General features: G+C 43.2%; 1 protein-coding gene across 1 annotated transcript in view; it reads right to left on the reverse strand.

The window, feature by feature from the left end:
- Positions 1–20,135, reverse strand: part of LOC124717214 (organic solute transporter alpha-like protein) — a 289,275-nt gene that overhangs the window by 13,113 nt on the left and 256,027 nt on the right. The window contains exons 4-5 of the mRNA XM_047244001.1: positions 16,640–16,881; positions 6,300–6,396 (exon numbers count right to left, since the gene is read on the reverse strand). Coding sequence (XP_047099957.1) covers positions 6,300–6,396; positions 16,640–16,881 — 339 coding nt within the window. The remainder of the gene's footprint in view (positions 1–6,299; positions 6,397–16,639; positions 16,882–20,135) is intronic.

The raw sequence follows: 20,135 nt of genomic DNA on the forward strand, positions 1-20,135 counted from the left end.
AGTTATCTCATCTATACATCTAATCTTCAGCATTCTTCTACAGCATCAAATTTCAAAAACTTCTGTTCCGATCTTGAGTGAACTGTTTATTGTCCATGTTTTACTTCAGTTCAACACTTCACTCCAGCACAAATACCTTCAGAAAAAGAGCTCCTAAGACTTTAAATTTATACTCGGTGTTAACTATTTTCTCTGTTGCAGAAACACGTCTCTTGCTGTTGCCAGTCCACATTTTTTCTCCCCTCTAATTCACCCATTATCAGTTACTTTTCTGCCAAAATAGCAGAACTCCTCTACTACTTTTAGTGTCTCATTTCCTAATTTATTTTGTTTGGTGTCATCTGATTAAATTTGGCTACATTCCATTATACTTGGGTTACTTTTGTAGATATTAATCTTATAAAATCTTTCCATAGTGCTGCTCATTCCATTCAAGCGATTTTTCGAATTCTCACATTATCTTTGACAAATTTACAATGTCATTGGCAGACCTAAAAGTTTTAATTTATTCCCTCTGAACTTTAATTCTCTTTCCAAATTTCTCCTTCATTTCCATCTCTGCTTGCTCACTATACATACTGAATAACACAAGGGATAGGATACAATGCTGTCTCTCTCCCTTCTTGACTACTGCTTCCTGCTAATATCCTTTAACTCCTACAACTGTAGTCTGTTTTGTATACAAGTGTAAATAACCTTCTGAGTCCTGTATTTTATACCTGGCAACAACAGAACTTCACGACATGTAATCTAGTAAGCATTACTATAAGCTTTCGGATGAAGTCAGAAGAAGTTCGGATGAAGCTGTTGTCAGCCTAAAGTGAACTGACTTCATTAAAAATTTCACCAAGTCTGTGGACACACAGTCTTTATCAAAATTACTAAAAGCTTTTTATAAAAATACAAATACTATAAATGTGGATTTGGCTTTCTTTGATCTGTCTTCTAAGATAAGATGTGGAGTCAATATTGCCTCGTGCATTGCTGTATTTCTGCGAAACCGAAACCAATCCTTCTCAAGGTCAGCTTCTACCTGTGTTTCCATTCTTCGTAAATATTTTATGTCATAATTTTGCATACATGACTTACTAAACCTATGATTTGACAGTAGACACACCTGTCAGCACCTGCCTTCTTTAGAATTGGAATTTCATGTGGAAGTCTGAGGGTATTTAGTCTGTCTCATTAATCTTGACAAGCTAAGGAATTTAGTAAACTTGATGAAATGTTGTCTGCAGTAGGAACCTTGTTTTGGCTTAGGTCTTTCATCATTTATCAAATTCTTCTTGCAGTATCATGTCTCTCGTCACACCTCTGTATAAGTATTCTTCCTTTTATGTGATATCGTCTTGAATTTCAAGAAGGTAATACGTATTACAGTTTTGTTTAAGTAATATAATTACTGACAGAGTCTTTAATTATTATCTGATTAAAATGCCAAATATTAGTCAAGACACCATAATTACTGTTATGGTTGACTTAACATATTAGGGAAAAATCATTGTTTGTACAAGAAAAGTTAAACGCTTTGTGTCTTTCCCTCGAGAGAAAACTGTGACTTCAGTGAGGTCACATTTCCTGACAGATATAGTTGAAGTGCTGTCTCGATTTCTTGATTTGGCCCCCTCAGGTCTCTCAGAGTCTGTTCTGCTAGTAACCCTCAGCGTGTTTTTCAGGGGTTTACTCACTATCTAGGAACTGGTAGCCCGGATAAGCATTTCCCCCTCACATTTTATGACAATGAGAATACGAAATTATATGTTCCAGACACATATTAAGCCTCAACTTTATCTGTGATAATGAATGCAGTCTGGAGCGATGAATTACAATACGGTGGCGATATGAGCCTGGGTCTTCTGTTCATTAGGCAGCTTTGCTAATTGCAGCACCAGTCTGACACTGTGGCTAACACAGCTGCATGGATCATCCTAGTATGTCTCCATCCCTAATACCGACTCCAATTCATGCTTCAGTCCATCTGCCTAGTGAGCAAGATAGCCAGTTTGAATTCCAGCTTTGGTACAAATTTTAATTCATTGCTTTGGCCTGTGTTATTTATTGTAGATAAAATTGAGACTCAATGTGTCTTTGGTACATATAATTTTGTATGATTAATATATCACCTAAGCCTGAGGTACAGGCAGGATTACCCCCATTTCATTCAAAATATTAAGGATAATATGGAAAAAAATCCACATACATATTACAACGCCAGTACTGTTCAATACTTGCACTCTGATCTGTAGATTTAATCATTAGTATCTCTGCAGTGTGTATCGTGTATCTCAGTGCTCTGATAACGGATCAACCACTCAAAGTTTATACCTCTGAACACAACAAAATATGGCATGCCCTACAGGACAATGCCATGCAGTAAAATGTTGTGACCCATTGCTAGGGTAAGCCTGACCTATATTGGATCCCATAAATGATCAGACCGCATTTTGCATTTGGTTTATTATTATCATGGGCTTGTAGCAGGAGTTTATTTAGTTATTAAGTAATGAAGCAGAATTAAGGAAGATTAATGAAGCAGAACTAAGATAGATTAAATAGAAATGGAATTACAGCTTTTCACATTAAGATATCACAGGCCAACGATGGACAAACTTTTTTGCTGAAAATACCTTATTCGTATGTTTTTTAATGCGGGAAATCCAAACATGATACTTAAAAAACTGTATCACCCACCATTTCTTCACAAAAGAATTTAACAGCTCTTATACAGTTAAAATAATTTAAGAAGGGAGTGTAATGAATGTAGATGATGTTGGTAGCATTGCTGAAAAACATTTGCTGGCAAAAGAAGGTCGATTCTATTTTTGTGTTAACAGACGGTGTTTTGTTTACTGTCAGCCTAACATCACTTCCTCGTTTCCTGTACGTGTGCTCAGTACAATGTCTAATTGTGGTTGTAAAAACTCTGATGACAGTTTTTGTTATATTTGTGGTGAATTTGTGATTAAAAAACACCAAAGAAACATTATAGACTTTGTGAAAAAGGTTCATCTATCATACTTGGGATTTAAAATTGGTGATCAAGATAAATCTTGGGCGCCACATAAGGTATGTTAGGTGCGTGTTGAAGATCTGAGAAAATGGTCTAAAAAGGAGAAAAAAGCCTTTAGATTTGCTTTTTCTATGATATGGAGGGAGCCTAGAAATCATTCTGATGATTGCTACTTTTGAAGTGTTGATATTACTGGCAATAATTCGATAAACAAGAAGGTAAGAAGTTACCTTAACCTTCCATCCACCATCCGACCAGTAGGGCATGGTGTAGATTTGCCGGTTCCTGAACCACCAGATGATTTAAATTCCATTCCAACAGAAGTATTTTCTGATGTACTATCTGATTTAGATGATAATGAATTCCATTGTAATACAGAAAGTCTAGGGCCCAAATTGTTTACTCAGACCGAACTTAACGATTTGGTTAAGGATCTGGGCTTAACAAAAGAAAAAGCGGAATTGCTTGGCTCTAGATTAAAAGAAAAGAAACCAGCACATACAAACAGAGAGCAGCAATTTTCCAAGGTTTTTCAACAAGAAGGTGATTTAGTGTACTGCTCAGACATTCCCAATATGATGAATGAGTTTGGTATTGAATCCAAAAAGGTAGACTGTTTATTGATTCATCCAAAACTAGTTTAAAGGCTGTTTTATTACACAATGGTAACATGTATGCATCTATACCTGGTGGACATTGTATACATATGAAAGAAATCTATGAAAACCTAGAAATAGTGTAAATAAAATAGGCTATTCTGCTCGTGGTTGGATGATATGTGGTGGTCTGAAAGTAACATGCATGCTCCTTGGTCAGCAATGTGGCTGTACCAAATTTCCATGTTTCTCGTGTGAATGGGACAGTAGAGCTAGGGATCAACACTGGTGCAGAAAAAACTGGTCTGTGAGGGAGTCTTTAAAACTCGGTGAGAATAATTGTACGAAAAAACCTTGTAGATCCAAGAAAGTACTCCTACCACATCGACATATAAAGCTACGCCTAATGAAACAGTTTGTGAAGGCTTTGCCTAATGATGGACCATGCTTTTAGTATCTCTGCCGAAAGTTTCCACACCTTCAGAAGCTAAATTAAAAGAAGGCGTCTTTGTCGGACCTAACATTAGAACATTAATGTTTGATGTTAACTTTGAATCCACACTGACCTTAAATGAGAAAGAAGCATGGGTATCATTCAAGAAAGTCGTTACAAAGTTCTTAGGACATGAAAAAGACCCAGAATTTGTTTTTATTATAGCTACAATGTTAAATTAGTTTAAAATTTTAGGATGTTTAGTGAACCTGAAAGTTCACTTTTTGAACAGTCACCTTGATTACTTCCCAGACAATATGAGAGATGTTAGTGAGGAGCAAGGAGAGCGTTTCCTTCAGTGATGGAAAAACGCTACCGAGACCGCTAGTACACCAACATGATGGTGGACTACTGTTGGTCGCTTCACCGAGAAGTTCAGCAAGCAACTTATCGTAGAAAAAGCTACATAAGAACCTTCAAAGAAAAGAAGAGAAAAGAAGAGAAAGAAAACACAAACCAACTCCAGCTGATATGTGAAACCTCTACTAACACATATCACTGTTTTAAGTAGCATACTGTAAATATGAGGTGCATTCAAGTTCTAAGCCCTCCGATTTTTTTTCTCCGGACTGGAAAGAGAGAGAAACATGCGCATTGTTTTAAAATGAGGCCCCGTTCATTGTCAATACATCCCAGAGATGGCAGCACTGGACGGCAGATGGAATTTTACCGCCAGCGGCGAGAATGAGAACTGTTTTAAATACTTAAAATGGCGACGTTTTCCTTACTTGAACAGGGTGCAATCATTCGTTTTCTGAATTTGCGTGGTGTGAAACCAACTGAAATTCATCGACAGTTGAAGGAGACATGTGGTGATGGAGTTATGGATGTGTCGAAAGTGCGTTCGTGGGTGCGACAGTTTAATGAAGGCAGAACATCGTGTGACAACAAACCGAAACAATCTCGGGCTCGCACATGCCGGTCTGACGACATGATCGAGAAAGTGGAGAGAATTGTTTTGCGGGATCGCCGAATGACTGTTGAACAGATCGCCTCCAGAGTTGGCATTTCTGTGGGTTCTGTGCACACAACCCTGCATGACGACCTGAAAATACGAAAAGTGTCATCCAGGTCGGTGCCACGAATGCTGACGCACGACCACAGGGCTGCCCGTGTGGCACGTTGCCAAGCAATGTTGACGCGCAACGACAGCGTGAATGGGACTTTCTTTTCATCAGTTGTGACAATGGATGAGACATGGATGCCATTTTTCAATCCAGAAACAAAGCGCCAGTCAGCTCAATGGAAGCACACAGATTTACCGCCACCAAAAAAATTTCGGGTAACCGCCAGTGCTGAAAAAATGATGGTGTCCATGTTCTGGGACAGCGAGGGCGTAATCCTTACCCATTGCTTTCCAAAGGGCACTACGGTAACAGGTGCATCCTACGAAAATGTTTTGAGGAACAAATTCCTTCCTGCACTGCAACAAAAACGTCCGGGAAGGGCTGCGCATGTGCTGTTTCACCAAGACAACGCACCCGCACATCGAGCTAACGTTACGCAACAGTTTCTTCGTGATAACAACTTTGAAGTGATACCTCATGCTCGCTACTCACCTGACCTGGCTCCTAGTGACTTTTGGCTTTTTCCAACAATGAAAGACACTCTCCGTGGCCGCACATTCACCAGCCATGCTGCTATTGCCTCAGGGATTTTCCAGTGGTCAAAACAGACTCCTAAAGAAGCCGTCGCCGCTGCCTTGGAATCATGGCGTCAGCGTTGTGAAAAATGTGCACGTCTGCAGGGCGATTACGTCGAGAAGCAACGCCAGTTTCATCGATTTGGGGTGAGTAGTTAATTAGAAAAAAAATCGGAGGCCTTAGAACTTGAATGCACCTCGTACAAACCATGCTTATGTTGTAACAAAGCGTTTTATTAATTTCCCCGCTTACCGTATAGCATAGGATTTTTATAGTATCTAGTAAAAAGCATACTGCTCGAAAAACTATGGGTGATTCAAAAAAACTAAGGCTATATTTGGATTCAGCTCATACAAATCTATAAAGATCAGCTATCAAAGTAAATAAAACTATGGGTGATACAAAGAAACTAAGGCTATGTTTGGATTCAGCTCATACGAATCTATAAAGATCAGCTATCAAAGTAAATAAAGCTTTAAAAAAAAAAATTCATTGGCCTGTGTATGTGGTAGAGGAAACTAGTGTAAGAATCTGAGTGTCAGTGAAGTAGTGCTCACCTCCTCTTCTGCCCACATGACCAGCAGCACCATGTAGATAAGGCCCTGAACCATCGGCAGCTGCAGAACCAACAGTCGCAGCTTGCGGACGTTGCACCTAAACATAAAAGAGAGAGCGTTAACATCTGCAGCAAACTCAGGATATGGGCAAAAGAAACTGATGACTTGTTAGATCAGTTTGGCTTTAGGAGCAGGAAACGTACTAGACAGGCAATTACGATGCTTAAAAAGAAGGTCGAGGCACATTCATAGGATTTACTGAACTAGAAATTTTTCCAAAGTGTGTATGACGTCTGTTGAAAAAATTTCGCCGATGTTTTGTTAGAACGAAATGCGGTTGGCATCCCTGCGTACGGCTGTGATTAACGTGTAACTGCCGTTAGTGTCATTGTTGTATGTTTCTTAGTATTGTTCAGTGCTGTGTTGAGTTGGTGACCAGATGTCCGGATTAATCCGGACATGTCCTCCTTTTTAGCTCTCTGTCCGGGGTCCGGGCGGATTTTTACAGTGTCCGGCTTTTTCGCAAAGTTGAGCGTAATACAGTTAAATTTACAATTTGTCCCGTTCTATTGCTCTTTTCGTAAATACTTTAACTATTGGCACAGCCTTCGTGATAAACACACACGAAGGCAGTGTTAGTAGGTGGTGCCAGGACCGTCGATGACATCGTTGATCGACCTATAAGTGAATGCAAATATCGATTATTTAAAATTTTCGTTTCGTATCTTCGCTTTGTATTGGTTTGGCTTCCGGTAGTGCACGTGTGATTTGTGAGTTACGTAAAATATTTGGCTATGCCTAAACGAAAGTGTACATTTTCTGATGTCCTTTCCTGCAAATATCCAGCTTTCAAGAAACGGAGAAATGAATTTGAAGCGGAATGTAAGATATGTGGAGCTGGAACGTACGTCTCAGTGGCCAATAAAGGTAAGAAATAACTCGACAGTTTAACTGTCATGGTTTTATTTCATTGTTTCATAGTCATTCAATTTATCTGTATTCGGAAGGTTTAAGTGCAGTTTACATGTCGTCAGCTGCTGCTTGAATTGTAAATGTTGGTAGCGGTGCATCGAATGAAGGGAGATGAATGGTCTTACTTTTTCGCTTTGTAAACAATTCCGTGTTGTTTACATAACAAAACAATTGACGCCACACTGTCACCACAATCAATGTTCTTAATTTTTTTTATATTGCTCAGTTAACCACCACCTGACCATCAGTAACAATTAACTACTAGTTTTACTGGTAATTCCCGGCAGTCACGTGACTTGTCCAATGCTGACGGATGGTATCCTCGTCTGCAGTTGACCCGTTTGATGTGTCCTCTTTTTTCTTCTTTTGTCCTTTTTGAAGCTCTTTGTCCTCTTTTTTAAACAATTGCATCTGGTCACCCTATGTTGAGTAGAATGTTGTGTCACACAGTTTGCGAATTTCTAGATAGCAGAGTTAGAGGGGCAACGCATCTGCATTACATTTTGCTTGAAAAACAAGAAAACCTTTACAGAGACACACCAAATGCTGCACGAAGCATACGGCGAGGGGTGCTAAAGCCGTACTCAATGTTACAAATGGTTCACACGGGTTAAAAAATGGCTCGACGGAGCTTAAAGATAACCCTCGTTCAGGTCGCCTTTCGACGTCGACCGACGACGCTCGTGTCAGGAAAGTTAACGAAATTGTGGGTGCCAATCGAAGACTGAATGTCCGAGAGATCACAGAAGAATGTGACATTTCAGTTGGATCATGTCATGTAATTCTGACAGCATCTTGGAATGCATCGTGTTGCCCGACAACTTCGTCCCATGGCTCATGAGTCAAGACCAGAGAGACCTTCACCTCGTAATCTGTGAAGAGCTTTTGGCTTACGCAAATGTGAACCAAATAGTCCTTTAGACTATCATAGCTGTTGATGAGACATGGGTGTTGTAGTAGTAGTAGTAGTAGTAGTAGTAGTAGTAGTAATGTGTTATTCTGCCTTACGGTAGGTCTTGTCATGGGTTAAGCCTCTTCCACTTTTGGGTGTCCGTAGCCAGTCTTTTCATTTCTGAATATTTATTTCCTTTTTATATTGTCCACCATTTGATATCTTCTTTTTCTTCTTCCTCTCTTTCCCTCCACCATTCCTTCTATTCCTTCCTTCAATATACAGTCCCTCCTCAAGCAATGTCCAATTGTAATGTAACGGACTACTGAAACTAGCGATACCACCGGCTGGCGAGGTGTGCGGTGGCGTCAATCAACTTGAAGGAGCAAGTGAACTTTAACTACGTAAACACATACTGAAATATTATTATTTTGTTACAGAACTGTTAATATGAGGACAATCATGAGGTATATTGCCACAGAACTATATTATAAACACTTTTCATTTTTCATACAATGTTTTTCATATATGTATACGTGCGATGTGTAAAATATCAATATACAACCAAAGTTGGCAGTACTACACGGTTTGTAAGCTCTGTGAACAGGACCTGGTGGTTAGCGGCTGTAGAGACAATGGGCAGTTGGTGTTGAGAGATCTTGTAATACGCTTGCTTTGAGAAAGTCAAGGATAGAGGGAACGAAATGATGTATTGGAAAAGCTGTTACATTGAAAATTATTGAATATTGTCACGATCAGCATTTATAAAAGTTGGAAGCTTAAATATGTATCAGTTCTTACTCAGCAGAATACACACCCTGGACCTCAAATTGATTTAACAAACAGCAGATGGCGAGATTCATCACCGGACCACGAGCGTGCAACAACGACCAATAAAGGTAAGAAAGTTATATTACTCTAAATTCAAATTGTGATGATATCTTTCTTTCCTCCACGTCTTCAACCCTGTATGTACTCTGTTGTTAGAGTGAACAGCGTGACGGGGACTTGTGGTCGACTAGGCACACCAGGGAGACCACACAGGTTTACGAAGATAATTTGTAGCTTAATATACTACTACTGATAATAATTAATATTTGTCCCCCGGAGAATGAGGTGCATTACACAAACCAGTTCCGTTTTCTCTTTCGATGACTTTCAGCATGTTTCTTTCTTCTCCAACTCTTCTTAATACTTCTTCATTCCTTACTCGGTCTTTCCATTTCACTTTTTCCATTCTTCTCCATATCCACATCTCTAGCGCCTCCAATTTCTTTCATCTTCCTTACTCAATGTCCAGGTCTCCGCACCATACAATGTAACAGTCTTTTCCTCAGATCTTTGTTTAGTGGTCCGCAAAGTAATTTCTGTTTCCTCTTTAATACTTCTTTTGCCATTGCAATTCTTTTCTAATTTCTGCTAAGCAATACATATCATCCATTATTGTACTTCCCAATGATTGAAGTTATTCACTTGCTCTATTTCCTCTCCTCCTATTTTCATACGGCCTTTTCTCCCCTTTCCTCCAATTATCATACTTTTCGCTTTCTTATTGTTAATCTCCATCCATATTTTTCTAATTTTGTGTTTAGATCACCTACCATTTATTCCATGTCTCTCGCACTCTCTGCCATCAAAACCACGTCGTCTGCAAATCTTATACACCCCACTCTCCGACCCCCTGTACGAACTTGGGTCTAAGGTTATATTGAGACCAAGGTTCAATCTTCACAACGGGTTGGGAAAGTTTCTCCAAGACCAAAAAAAGCTCGTCAGGTCAGGTCAAATGTCAAAGCCAAGCTGACAGTTTTCTTTGACTTTGAAGGATTAGGTCATAATGAATTCTTATCACAGGGACAAACTGTTATTCGATGGTGCTATCGGGACGTGTGCGACTCCTGCAACAAAATGTGAGAAGGAAACGGCCTGAAATATGGCGAAACAGCTAATGGCTCTTGAATGACGCTAACGCACCCCCACATTCATCCCTGTTGGTGCGTGACTATTGCGTAAAAGACGAAATCACTGTCGCGCCTCTTCCTCCGTACTCTCCAGACCTGGCTCCTGCGAACTTTGTTTTTATTTCCAACGTTGAAAACGCCGTTGGAAGGACGAAGATTTGCAACGACAGACGAGATTAAAGAAAATTGGCAGGTGGCGCTTCGCGCGATCCAGCAAGAGGCCCACCAAGACTGCTTCCGGACGTGGGAACGTCGTTGGGAGCGGTGTATCAATTGTGGAAGAGACTATTTCGAAGGAGAACATGCACAGTAAATAAAAGGTAAGAGTACAAAAAAATTTGTGGAGAAAGTCCCGGAATTTTTTTGAACAGAACTCGTGACGTGGTGCAGTATGTTCGGAATTTCCAGAAAAGTAGATACACACTGCAGGGAAAGAACCCACAGGAAACTATGAGAGCGAAAGATTAAGACAGAAGTGCTTGCAGTAATGAGAGTGTAATGCGAGGAAGCAGTGTTCTACTGATAAACCTGTAGTCAACTAACGAAATAAAAGATATGTTCAGAGGTGTGATTATAATTCAGGATGAAAGAGTATCGGCGATAAGATTCACTGCTGACATTGACGAGATGGAGTGATCAGGCTGCTGAGTATAGAGTAAGGGTTGAAAGTAAACCAGCGTAAGACAAAAGTACTGACAAAAGTGATGCAAATATTCAGTCTGATTAGATAAGGTTTCAAAGTGATGCAGAGATTGGGAACCTGCTTAGGAATGCAGGTGTCAGTATTCGGTTCATTGCTACAATACTTGGTACACGCAATCAGTCTAGACAGGAGACTGCCGACAAATCACTTGTTCGCCTCATCCTACAATATTGCTCAAATGTGTGGGACCCACACCAAATAGAGCAAATGGGGATATTGAATGTGTGCAGAGAAGAGCAGCACAAAGACACAGGTTTGTCTGACCCGTGGAAGAGCATCACAGAGATGTTGAAAGAAATGAGCTGGCAAAGACTTGAAGAAAGTCACCACCTATACTGCGGCAGCCTACTTACAAAGTTTCTAGAAATAACTAAGTGATGATTCTAGGAATATACTGCAAGCCCATACAATCACTCCTGGGCAAGATTAGACTAATATCACAGTGTACACAGATGTTTAAAAAGGCATTCTTGCCTTACTCCGTAAATGAATAGGATGTGAGGTACCCTCTGCTAACCACCTGAAAATGGTTTGCAGAGTATGGAACATCGATGTAGCTATAATTTTCAAGTTGTCAGTGGTTTTGAAAATCCAGACGTCAAAGTGAATAAAGCTTTAATATTGCAGTAGTAGTTGTGGTCTTCAGTCCAGAGACTGGTTTGCTGCATCTTTCCATGCTACTCTACCCTGTGCAAGCTTCATCATCTCCCAGTACCTATTGCAACCTACATCCTTCTGAATCTGTTTAGTGTATTTATCTCTTGGTTTTCCTCTACGATTTTTACCCTCCACGCTGCCCTCAAATACTAAATTGGTGATCCCTTGATGCCTCAGAACATGTCCTACCAACCGATCCCTTCTTCTAGTCAAGTTGTGCCACAAATTTCTCTTCTCCCCAATCCTATTCAATACCTCCTCATTAGTTACGTGATCTACCCATCTAATCTTCAGCACTCTTCTGTAGCACCACATTTCGAAAGCTTCTATTCTCTTCTTGTCTAAACCATTTATCGTCCACGTTTCACTTCCATACATGGCTACACTCCATACAAATACTTTCAGAAACGACTTCCTGACACATCTATACTCTATGTTAACAAATTTACCTTCTTCAGAAACGCTTTCCTTGCCATTGCCAGTCTACATTTTATATCCTCTCTACTTCGACCATCATCAGTTATTTTGCTCCCCAAATAGCAAAACTCCTTTACTACTTTAAGTGCCTCTATTCCTGATCTAATTCCCGCAGCATCACCCGATTCGATGTTCATCTTATATCCTCCTTCGAAGACACTGTCCATTCCGTTCAACTGCTCTTCCATGTCCTTTGCTGTCTCTGACAGAATAACAATATTGCAGTAACAGACAGTAAATTAAAGATTATATTCGGTACATATAAAACATTTTTCAGAAATACGCTATATCCATGTTCGCCATCAACAGCATCTAATTCCTTCCAGTTCAGTCAGTCTACTGAAAAAGGTTGTCAGAATACAGACACACCTGTAGACTAATATTTGAAAGTCTCTATATACTACCTCTGCTTGTTTATTTATCTGTAGAGTACTAATCTTCAAAAAAGGAAGCACCTCAAAAGAAGAATATATCTTCAAGCGTAACTGTGATTTTCGCCCTTGTGATACTAGGCAGAAGCGTAACATAAATATCAGTACAGTATGTACAAAAATTTTAAAGGTTGCCCTGGGTAATTGATACTGAAATCAAATTTATATAAGTTCAAAGTGAAACTGTAGGAGTATTTGCTTGACCATTGCTTCCAGTTTTTTCTTAGATTTTGGAACACCATAAAAATTTGGACAACTGATCAAACATGTTTAAGTGTAATTATTACTAACAATCTTCTTATGTGTGTTGTTAAAACATATAGATTATACATATTCATGAATTTTGATGTATCCTGCAGCTGAGAAAAAATTCCACCTTTTACAAATGAAAGTTTTATTTGTGTCTACCAGAAAGGTTTCACCTATAATCCCCTCCCCCCCCCCCCCAATCCCCCCATACATCGCTATCCCAACACCGTTTTCTCCCTCAGCCTCTACAGCCCCCAAGAATTACTACAGGTCTTCTATCAAAATATTTAATTATACATACAAGGTGTACAACTTTGCTTCCGCCGTTTTTTCCCCAACATTTGAGGCTTTAATGAAACAAATTGGTTACACATGTATCATTCGAAGTATTTTTCATGGCTGGCCACTACTTTCTCCCATCTTTCGGGCAGTGTACGAATCTCGCGTCGAAAAAATTGTTCATCTTTTGAAGCGATCCACGAATCGATCCAATTTGTTACTTCTTGATGAGATCAGAAGTGTTGGTCAGCCAGGCCATGCCCCACTGATCTAAACAGGTGATAGCCAGAGGGAGCAATGTCTGGAGAATACGGCGGGTGGGGTAGGACTTCCTTTTTAACGTTTCCAAGTACGTTTTGGCCTCTTTTGCAACGTGATGTCGAGCGTTGTCGTGCTGCAAAATCACTGTATCGTGTCTCTCGCTGTATTGTGGCCGTTTGTTTTTTAATGCTCTGCTCAAACGCATTAATTGTGTTCGATAACGAGCACCTGTGATTGTTTCACTTGGTTTTAACTCCTCATAGTACACGACGCCGAGCTGGTCCCACCAAATGCAGAGCATGATCTTGGAGCAGTGAATATTCGGTTTGGCCGTCGACATGGAAGCATAGCCGGGACATCCCCATGATTTTTTTGCATTTAGGGTTATCATAATGAAGGCATTTTTCTTCCCCGTTCACAATGCGATGCAGAAGTCCCTTCCGCTTTTGCCTCTGAAGCAACTGTTCACAAACACCCAAGCGCCGTTCAATGTCTCTTGGTGTCTGCTCACACGGGAACCAAGTTCCGTCTTTCTGAATCATGTCCATAGCCTTGAGACGTTTTGAAGTGGCTTGCTGTGTCACTCCGACTAATCGTGTCACTTCCTCTTGAGTTTGACGCGAGTCTTCACTCAGCAACGTCTCCAATTCTGCATCTTCCAAAACATTCTCTCTTCCACCACTATGCCGGTCTACGACGTTAAAATTACCGTTCTTGAAGCGCTGAAACCACTCACGACACGTTCTTACACTAATAGCGTCCTTACCATGCGTACCTGAGAGCATTAGATGAGACTCGGCCGCTGTTTTCTTCATACTGAAACAAAACAGTAACGCCTCCCGCAAATGACAAGAATTAGGCTCGTAAACTGACATTTTCAATCAAGAACAACTTTATGATGCAGACACAAATCGACTGATGTTTGAATGAGATTATGTTGACCGAGGTCCAAGCTAACTGCCTGAGGTCTTCTATCTGTTTCTTTCGACCGCTACTTACCTTTGTCGCCACCTATCGGCAAACGCCGGAAGCAAAGTTTTACCCCTTGTAATTTTCTTTATATTACAGACCACTAAAGATGCCTAGCAAGAATAAACGAAACAAATTTGGTACACACAGATAAAACGTTCAGCTGCAAAAGACGAAATTTTGTCTTATTTATATGATAAACTACCTTATCCGTTTTTATAATTATGTTACCAATATGCAATATGTATTAAATTAACATTTCGAAATCACAGTATTTATTATTTACTATCTCAAGCCGGACTGTCCTGTATCATATGTGCAAACTGTGTACTAAATCACGGTTTACAGGACCAATAAAGAAATAAAAATACAAATAATTTATGTAATTTGTTAATTGGTCCTTTCTAATTGACATTTGTTGTGTGGAGACACAATCTTGGTACCAACTGCAAAGTTTAGTCATTTATGTTGGCTGTAGATAACTGAGCAAGGATGAGCACTCTACATATTGTATGACCAAACTGCTTTTCCAATTGTTTTCAATAAAAGTATTAACAGAGCTCTTTCTTAGCGTTTAAATCCACCTACTTTCACGTATCTTGTAAATAAAGATTTTTCTGTTATGAGGAACAGGTAACTCCCGTAATAGACGCTTCTGTTTTCATCTGGTAGGTGATATTAACGAAAGATAATTGGGAATAGAGGTTTACAGAGCTGTTGGAAATAAATTTTCGAAAATACTCCATTTTCATTGCTTTCATTCTTAGTTTATCAACTGTGTGCAGTCAAACATTTGAGGAGAACTGATTCCACGAAACTAACGTGTGATAGTTACACATGATATCTACTGGGTTACCAGTTTTGTGTGTTGTAAAGGTAGGGAGAAATAACAGTAACTGAATTAGGGCTGCCGAAATCTGGGAGCTCGTGGTATGTAATAGACGAAGTTTTCCTTAGACCCATTTTTGGTGATCGTATACTATAACTGTAATCCCTGATGCACCAATTAATCAGAGAACTAAAAAGATTGTTGAGGCTTTGTGGACACGCCTGTTGACTTCTGTCTTGGGGTCTTTGGCTGACATTTGTTTAACTGTTTTCCTGATGAAACATCCTGGCAGATTAAAACTGTACGCCGGACCGAGACTCGAAATGGGCACCTTTGCCTTTCGCGGGCAAGTGCTCTACCGACTGAGCTACCCAAACACCCGTTCTCAGAGATTTACTTCCACCAGTACCTCGTCTGCCACCTTCAAAACCTCACAGAAGCTCTCCTGCGAAACTTGCAGAACTAGCACTCCTGGAAGAAAGGATACTGCAGAGACATGGCTTAGCCACAGCTTGGGGGATGTTTCCAGAATGAAGTTTTCACTCTGCAGTCGAGTGTGCGCTGATTGGTTCAAATGGCTCTGAGCACTATGGGACTTAACATCTATGGTCATCAGTCCCCTAGAACTTAGAACTACTTAAACCTAACTAACCTAAGGACATCACACAACACCCAGCCATCACGAGGCAGAGAAAATCCCTGATCCCGCCGGGAATCGAACCCGGGAACCTGGGCGTGGGAAGCGAGAACATTACCGCACGACCACGAGATGCGGGCTGTGCGCTGATATGAAACTTCCTGACCGTGGGGGATTAGCCGAGCGGTCTAAAGGCGCTGTAGTCATGGACTGTGCGGCTGGTTCCGGCGGAGGTTCGAGTCCTCCCTCAGGCATGAGTGTGTGTGTGTGTGTGTGTGTGTGTGTGTGTGTGTGTGTGTGTGTGTGTGTGTGTGTCCTTAGGATAATTTAGGTTCAGTAGTGTGTAAGCTTAGGGACTGATGACCTTAGCAGTTAAGTCCCATAAGATTTCACATACATTTAAACATTTGAAACTTCTTGGCAGATTAAAACTGCGTGCCAGACCGAGACTCGAACTCTTGTTTCTCTGTTTGTCCAGCATGGGTGGCTGTCACTGTCAGAGGTTCACTTTCCGTAGCCAGCGATAAAAGGTGAACTTGTAACAACACCAGCCACTCCTGCTGGCAAAACGTCAGGAAAATCATGAAACTAACATCGGCCAAAGATACTGAGACAGATGCCAACAGGCAATACGTCAGTCAGAGAATTCTGCTAATTTGGAGTCCAGGATAACAGCAGAACAACACCTGTCGCCATCTGTCCATGTACTGCTTGGTGGCTTCTGCCACGTGATCTTTGGCCAACATTTGTTTATTTATTCTGCTGATGTTTCTCCAGCACAAATGGCTGGCATTGTCAGAAGTTCACCTTCCATCACCAGTGATGGCAGTCACTCACGCTGGTGAAATGTCGGGAAAATCATGGAACTAGCATTTCCCAAAGATCCCAACCCACAAGCCAACAGGCAATATGTCAGGTAATTCCGTTGATTCAGATTCCCAGGTGACAGCAGAGTAGCATGAAGCTACACTGTTGATAACATCCAGCTGAGCAGGTGGAGAGGTGAACCAGTACGGCACGTACTTGTTGACGGCGGCCGGCTTGAGGCAGAGCCGGCAGCACGGCCAGCAGCAGCAGGGCCCCACGGCTGGGTCCAGGGAGCTGGGCTTGGCGCGCCGGATGAGCTCCGCCTCACCGCCGCAGTAGGCCACCAGCAGGCAGAACAGCTGGTACAGGCACACCATGAAGCTGCCCTGCGTGACCGCCTCCGACAGCAGCTGCGCGCGCGGCACCACCACAGCACAGTAGGTCACCGACGCCACCACCTGACAAAGGAGGATCGGTGAGTGCTTGAGGAACAGCTGATACAGCACACCGTGACGCTGTCCTGCATCACCGCCTCTGACAGCAGCTGCGCACGCGGCACGACCACAGCGCGGTAGGTCACCGACACCACCACCTGACAGAGGAGGATCAGTGAGTGCTTGAGGAACAGCTGATACACCACACAGTCGCGCTGCCCTGCGTGACCGCCTCCGACAGCAGCTGCGCGCGCGGCACCACCACAGCGCAGTAGGTCACCGACGCCACCACCTGACAAATGAGGATCGGTGAGTGCTTGAGGAACAGCTGATACAGCACACCGTGACGCTGTCCTGCATCACCGCCTCTGACAGCAGCTGCGCACGCGGCACGACCACAGCGCGGTAGGTCACCGACACCACCACCTGACAGAGGAGGATCAGTGAGTGCTTGAGGAACAGCTGATACACCACACAGTCGCGCTGCCCTGCGTGACCGCCTCCGACAGCAGCTGCGCGCGCGGCACCACCACAGCGCAGTAGGTCACCGACGCCACCACCTGACAAAGGAGGATCGGTGAGTGCTTGAGGAACAGCTGATACAGCACACCGTGACGCTGTCCTGCATCACCGCCTCTGACAGCAGCTGCGCACGCGGCACGACCACAGCGCGGTAGGTCACCGACACCACCACCTGACAGAGGAGGATCAGTGAGTGCTTGAGGAACAGCTGATACACCACACAGTCGCGCTGCCCTGCGTGACCGCCTCCGACAGCAGCTGCGCGCGCGGCACCACCACAGCGCAGTAGGTCACCGACGCCACCACCTGACAAATGAGGATCGGTGAGTGCTTGAGGAACAGCTGATACAGCACACCGTGACGCTGTCCTGCATCACCGCCTCTGACAGCAGCTGCGCACGCGGCACGACCACAGCGCGGTAGGTCACCGACACCACCACCTGACAGAGGAGGATCAGTGAGTGCTTGAGGAACAGCTGATACACCACACAGTCACGCTGCCCTGCGTGACCGCCTCCGACAGCAGCTGCGCGCGCGGCACCACCACAGCGCAGTAGGTCACCGACGCCACCACCTGACAAATGAGGATCGGTGAGTGCTTGAGGAACAGCTGATACAGCACACCGTGACGCTGTCCTGCATCACCGCCTCTGACAGCAGCTGCGCACGCGGCACGACCACAGCGCAGTAGGTCACCGACACCACCACCTGACAGAGGAGGATCAGTGAGTGCTTGAGGAACAGCTGATACACCACACAGTCGCGCTGCCCTGTGTCACCGCCTCCGACAGCAGCTGCGCACGCAGCACCACCACAGCGCAGTAGGTCACCAACGCTACCACCTGACAAAGGATGGTCGGTGAGTGCTTGAGGAACAGCCTGATACAGCACACCGTGACGCTGCCCTGCGTCACCGCCTCCGACAGCAGCTCTGTGTGTGTGTGTGTGTGTGTGTGTGTGTGTGTGTGTGTGTGTGTGTGTGTGTGTGTGTGTGTGTGTGTGGGGGGGGGGGGCGGGCAAAACAACAGCCCAGTAGATCATCAATGCTACCACCTAAGGCTGCCGGCCGCAGTGGCCAACCGGTTTTAGGCGCTTCAGTCCGGAACCACGTGGCTACTACAGTCGCAGTTTTGAATCCTGCGTCTGGCATGGATGTGTATGATGTCCTTAGGTTGGTTAGATTCACATAGTTCTAAGGCTTGGGGACTGATGACCTCAGATGTTATGTCCCATAGTGCTTAGAGGCGTGTGTGTGTGTGTGTGTGTGTGTGTGTGTGTGTGTGTGTGTGTGTGTGTGTTTTGGGGCTTATGGGCGCTCAACGTCGAGGTCATCAGCGCCCTGACACACATTAAAGGTAACGAATGTGGACAGACCTAATAACACTGAAACACACACGTAAAGAAAGCAGGAAAAGAAGGAAAATGCTACATAAGAAAGTAGAATGTAAGGAAAGGGAAAGCGTAGCAACAAGAATGCCACAGTAAATTGTCATTGGCTGGCCACTTACATAAAATATGGGCGAGCTTGTCACACAGTGAGCAAATTAAAATCCTCTCCCTAAAATCTTTGTAAAACATTTGAGATGGCACAGAACTTTAAAACTCTAACCACATTCGTCTGAGTGTTGCCTGAAAGAAATGGCACGTCCGCTGGCAAGTCAGCAGCGGGCCGCTGGTCAGAAAATAAAACACAATCCAATAAAACGCGGCGCCCAGTGACCTGGACGCCACAAGCACCACACATTGGAGGGTCCTCTCGCCGGAGCAGGAAGCCATGCGTCATAGGGCTGTGGTCTATCCGAAGCCGAGTGAGGAGAACCTCGTCCCGTCGACGGGGCTGAAAGGAAGTACACCACACACGCGTTGTGGGCTTGGCTATACGGAGCTTATTGTCAGTAACTTCCAGCCACTCATCCTCCCACCGACGCATGACTCGTGAGCTCAACAGCGAGGTGACTGCGTGCAGGGGTATAGCACACTGAGATATTTGTGAATCGAGACACGCCTCCTTGGCTGCGAGATCTGCCCTTTCATTCCCAGCAATGCCGACATGCCCCGGAACCCAGCAGAAAGCCACCACCTTCCCCAATCGCTGTAGGTGGAGGAGGGCATCCTGGATGCTCTGGACTATTTTATCTGCTGGATACAAACGTTGCAGAGAGTGAAGGGCACTTAGGGAATCGGGACAGACAAGAAATTTAGGACAGGAAGAATATCTCATCTGCTCCAGTGCCCGCAAGATCGCAGACAATTCTGCAACAAAGACAGTAAAAGTCTGAGGCAGTAGGACCTTGAGGACACGATCCGGAAAAGCAACAGAGCAACCAACGGAATCCCCTTGTTTCAAACCATCCGTAAAAACAGCTACATAGTCGTGGCGCTCAGATAAAATGGCAGGAAATGCTACATTAAAAACGGTGGCAGGAGTGCAATCTCTCTTGTACTGCAATAAATCTAAAATACTTAAGGCTGGTATTGCACTATCATTTCCTTTGTCAAAGAAATATGACTAAACATTCGACAAATTTCTTTGACAAACATCTTTGATGTGGCACTAAAAAGGGGAACTAAACTGCCTTCATATTTTTCGTCAAATTTCAAGTTGGCGGACAATTCAGTAACAGCTTGCACCGAACGTGCTTGAGCATTGTCCTGCAAAATGATGGCCAGGTCCTCCTGAAAGTGTCATCACTTCTGTCTCTATGCTGTTCAGTTTTGGAACCCAACCTACGAGCAGCTTAGAGACAGAAGTAAAG

The sequence above is a fragment of the Schistocerca piceifrons genome, chromosome 9 (genome assembly GCF_021461385.2).
Source record: "Schistocerca piceifrons isolate TAMUIC-IGC-003096 chromosome 9, iqSchPice1.1, whole genome shotgun sequence".
NCBI classification, from domain to species: Eukaryota; Metazoa; Arthropoda; class Insecta; order Orthoptera; family Acrididae; genus Schistocerca; species Schistocerca piceifrons.